At 39.9% G+C, this 4,649-nt stretch overlaps 1 protein-coding gene across 1 annotated transcript; it reads right to left on the minus strand.

The window, feature by feature from the left end:
* Positions 1 to 287: 287 nt before the first annotated feature.
* LOC112192861 (protein ALUMINUM SENSITIVE 3) lies at positions 288 to 2,322 on the minus strand. The gene is made up of 3 exons (XM_040516716.1): positions 1,771 to 2,322; positions 1,193 to 1,438; positions 288 to 809 (listed from the first exon to the last, which is right to left on the minus strand). Exons 1-3 carry the CDS (start codon positions 2,113 to 2,115, stop codon positions 495 to 497), a joined length of 906 nt encoding a protein of 301 aa, XP_040372650.1. The 5' UTR covers positions 2,116 to 2,322; the 3' UTR covers positions 288 to 494.
* Between the last annotated feature and the right edge of the window lie 2,327 nt (positions 2,323 to 4,649).

The following is a 4,649-nucleotide window of genomic DNA, read 5'->3' on the forward strand; positions in this document are numbered from 1 at the left end:
GTCGTGCTAAACCTAACCAGAACCGTAGTCATCGTAACCGTAACCGTAACCATCACCACCTTAGCCCCCGCCAGCGCTATCTTAATCGCATCAGACGACGTCGTCAACGTGATAATCGTAAACCGTAGTCGCAAGTCGCAACAACCTCTGCGGGGTGGCTAAATGAGCCATTGCCGGTTCCACTCCAATTATGTTCCGGTTAAATCTTTATGTTAACAAGATCTTAGCTGCAACTCTTTTATTATTCTATATCATCCATCCAATGAAGATCAAAGCTTGAACTTTGAACCAATTAATCTATAACTAAGGGATGCGAAAGTGTTCATGTTATTAACTTATTACAGAGGAGTACATCTTACAGCTAGATTTATCACTTCAAAACTGACTGGTACGTGATGATACAATAATATTGTACAATAATCCAACACTTGAAAGTTGAAATATAGCTACTGTATCCTCCGGTATTTGTTTCGAATGCATTCATAACTGAAATACTATTCTGTGGAGAAGACCTTGGTCTCTAACTGATAAGCTTTGGTAAAGAAGGCAGGCCAACACAGATATGTTGACAAGATGCTGCTAATTGTAGATGCACCAATTAGAAAGTTCATGACAACAATCTGTAGCTGAATGGCCTCTAGGGGAGAAGCTCCTCCCATTATGAGTCCAGTCATTGCTCCAGGAAGTGAGATGAGACCGACGGTTTTTGCGTTGTCTAGAACCGGAGACAGAGAAATCACCAAAGCTCTCTTCACCTGTTGAAGTGTTGCTTGGCGTGGTGTTGCTCCTAGAGCTAATGCCGTCTCCACCTGTAAATCAAAATCCGTTAATTCGACTTGATAGAAAATGTTCAAAATCAAAATAGCATTAGCTAAAGAGTTATACATGCTAATCTATGAGATTGTTAATCCACATTTAAGTGTTTTACAATTGATAACATAGAAAGTCTGAGGATATATATATATATATATATATATATATATATATATATAAAAAGCATACATTAGATATTGATACTATTTATATATCACTAAATTATTAACAACGCAATAATATAAAGAGATTCAAACTTATAACCACGTGTATATATTAATAAAGAGAATGCTATTAACAAATAAAGCTCTATGGCCCCGTTACCGAAAATAGCTTAAGATAACATTACTTTTATATGACAGAATTACAGAAAACGTACCAAGTTCATTTGAGTTCGGATATCATCTCGAAGTCTTTTCATTGTAACCCCGGTTACTGTCATTGCATTTCCGACCATCATTCCGGCAACAGGGATAATATATCTTGGAGTGAAGGGGAATACATTGAGCACAATAAGAAGGAACATTGTAATTGAAGTTCCAACCAATATTGATGCCCCTGCAACATACTTCCCTCTAGGAACATGTTTAGCCCTTTGACCTGCTGTGTAGCCAGCAACAGAGACCTGCAGGAGAGTAACAATCACATAAGGTCATAATTATCAAATACTGGAACAATCATGATGGTTAAATCAATTAGTTGAGATGTTCTCTGGTGTTTCGAATTCAGTTCTTTTTATAGGTTGGAGTAAAAATCGGAGACCCCCCAACCATGTTAAACAGAGTGACTTTCTCAGTTTTGATTTTCACCAAGGAGCAGAGCAAAAACAGAGACCTCTGAAAAAAACCAAAATTGAACCGGACAAGAAGCTACATAAGCTAAATCCATGAAGGGTATTGAGCTTCTATAGAAATCAAACACAGAGTGGACAAGAATAGAGACAGAGGGACGAATTACCATGAAAAGGTAAGCAAGAATGATCCAAATAGCATTATCCCTAGTGAAAATGAACTGCAAAACAAACCCAATAATCGAAAGCTGCACAAACGCCCTGGCAATAGAGTAAACCATCTCGCCACCCAAACCCAGCTTCTGTACATGCGACAGCGCCACCGCCAGCAGCACCACCACGGTGGCGGCCAGAGGCTTCACCATGCCCTTGAGAAAGTCCACCATCCATGAGAAGTCCATTTTCCCCAGAGCATCAAAAAACGAAAGAAAAAGAACCTGGTCAGCATACAGGGGTAATGCTGCGTGGTTTTGCGTGGTGGAGGAGAAAAGTGATGACGATGATGATGCCATTGATAATGAAATCAAATTCAGAGATGGTTCCTTTAGAAAAGTACCGGAGAAATTATTAGTTTAGAGAGAGACAGAAAGAAAGAGAGAGAGAGAGGAGAAGCGACCTTCCCCTGAGGGGGTGAGTTACTTGGGGGAGTTGACATCGTGGGATTTTCATGTGGAGGGGAGGGTTTTTGGAAGAGAGCTAATCAATTAGGGTGGGATTACAGTGATAAGCGTGGAATGGTTGATTATATAATTAGATTCCGCATTGTTGTTACGGTTGGGTTGTACGTACGACCGTAACGAAAGGACTGATTCGACTGGGAACGGTTTGTACTACAGTTTGGTGTTTTGCGAGGTCAACTTGGTGGTGCGTGGGGACACGTTGCGTGGGTTGACGTGGCAAGCATTTGGTGGTGGGTCCCAGTACGAAGAAAAATATTTGTGTGGGTTTAGCTTGATGGATGTTTTGTCAACTTGTGTGCGAACGTAACCTGGATTAAGCACAAAAATCAAAAGATCTGGACTAAGCACATTAATAATGTTATTATATAGGTGATTGGGAAATGAATTATGATACACTCCCCTAGAAATGCCAATATGCCATGTTTACGGTTGGAGAAAATTTGATCCAATATGTCGACTATTAATGGGTTCCGGGAGTACTTTTCTAGCATTTCTTACTGTTCTTCGTCGTAACTATATAGGTGCCATGAGTACTTTTCTAGCATTTCTTACTGTTCTTCGTCGTAACTAACTGTCTGAAATTTTTTGCACTTTTAAAAATTTTCTTTCGACTTAAAAATAGATGATTATGGCCTGTGAGGTTCAACTTCAAACTCCGTGACATGGCAAATTAGCTGATTGAATCTATTTGTGAAGCTAAGATATTATTGTTATACTCGTACAGAAAATGATCATTTACCCAATTTTAATTTAAAAATTGTCCACTTACCAAAACATTCTAAGAGATTGTCCACTTACCCAAATATTCTAAGAGATTATTTCCCTAATACCCAATTAAGTATTTTTTTATTCCTTTTTATTTATTTTTGGGACAATTTTGCCCTCTCCTTCTTTGTCATTTAGTGAGAGAAGTCATCGGAGACCTTGCTGGACTCCGGTGACCAATGGCCGGCCGCGGACTCCGGTGACCGGAATCCGGCGATCGGTGACAATAATTTGGCTACCGATGACCGGAATCCGGATACTGAACTGGTGACCGGATTCCGGCGTATGATTTTATTGCCCCATAGTAATACCTAATAATCATATTATTACTCCCCAATAAACATATTACTGCCTCCCAATAAACATATTATTGCCCCTCAATAACAAGTTTATTAGGGATCAATAATTAGTGAAAAATGAAGATGTTTTTAATTTTGAAAGTTTTAGTAGGTTTATCCAAATAAATAATCTTATTATTGCCCCTCAATAATTTTATTATTGCCCTGTAATAATCGTATTATTGCCCAATAAATATTTTATTGTCTCTTAATAATCTTTGTACTGCCCCTCAATAATCTCATTATTATCTTCCAATAACCATTTCCACACATTTAAGCAAACACCTTATGTGCATTACCCAACTCGCCAATTTCGCAATAACCATTCATCAAACAACACTCTATCAGCCTCATTGAGTCGCGGAGCGAGCAGAGCTGATCCATCAGACTGTTGTAATTAACCAAAGAGGCAACAAAATCAGACTTATGTGCACTCAAAACACGAAGAACACCCAACGTGCTGTGTGAGGTTTGGGAATCGAGTAGCCTAGCGATGATGACGTTGCAGGTGCGCTGGTCAGGGACGCAATCTGAGTCAATGGAGTGGGCAAAGCAGTGGTGGGCTTATTCGAGGCAGTTGGAGTCGCAGAGAGCATGGATGACACTGTTGAGGTTGAGTGGGTCGGTGCGGTAGCCACAGAGGTGGAGGTGGAGGGCTTGGTCGACATTGCGGTGGCAGGTGCAGAAGAAGAAGAAGATTGGGAGGACCTGATCGGCAGTGGGAGAAGAAAAATAAGGATCGGTGCGAGCAGGTTTGTAGGCAGAGCTAGAGACTAGCAGTGAGACGAGACGACGTTAGAGTCGGTGGTGAGAGAGAGAAGAGACGGAGAGAGAGGTGAGAGTGAGAGGAGGGAGGATCGGTGAGATCGTCCAGATCAGTCGGCGCCGGAAGTCGTTCGCTGTGGTGAACGAGTTGGGGGGAGGGGGAGAGAGAGAGAGAGAGATGAATATAATTTATTAATTAAAATGAGGGTAATACTGTCAATGGATGTTAGATTTGATAAATAGAGTTAAAAAACTCTTAGTGGAGTAAGTGGACAATTTTTAGACTAAAATTGGGTAAGTGGTCACGACCCCTTAAATTTATTCTAATATCTCACTCATTTATGTTTTAGGTTCCGTAAATGAAATTTACTTTGTATTTAGTTTTGATGGATGTTGACACCATACTAAATATGATGTATTTTAATAGATATTAACATGTTGGTATTCACACCAAATCTTCAAGCATGGATTATGCTTGATTCATTAACATCACAAGTA

The sequence above is a fragment of the Rosa chinensis genome, chromosome 3 (assembly GCF_002994745.2).
Source record: "Rosa chinensis cultivar Old Blush chromosome 3, RchiOBHm-V2, whole genome shotgun sequence".
Classification (NCBI taxonomy): Eukaryota; Viridiplantae; Streptophyta; class Magnoliopsida; order Rosales; family Rosaceae; genus Rosa; species Rosa chinensis.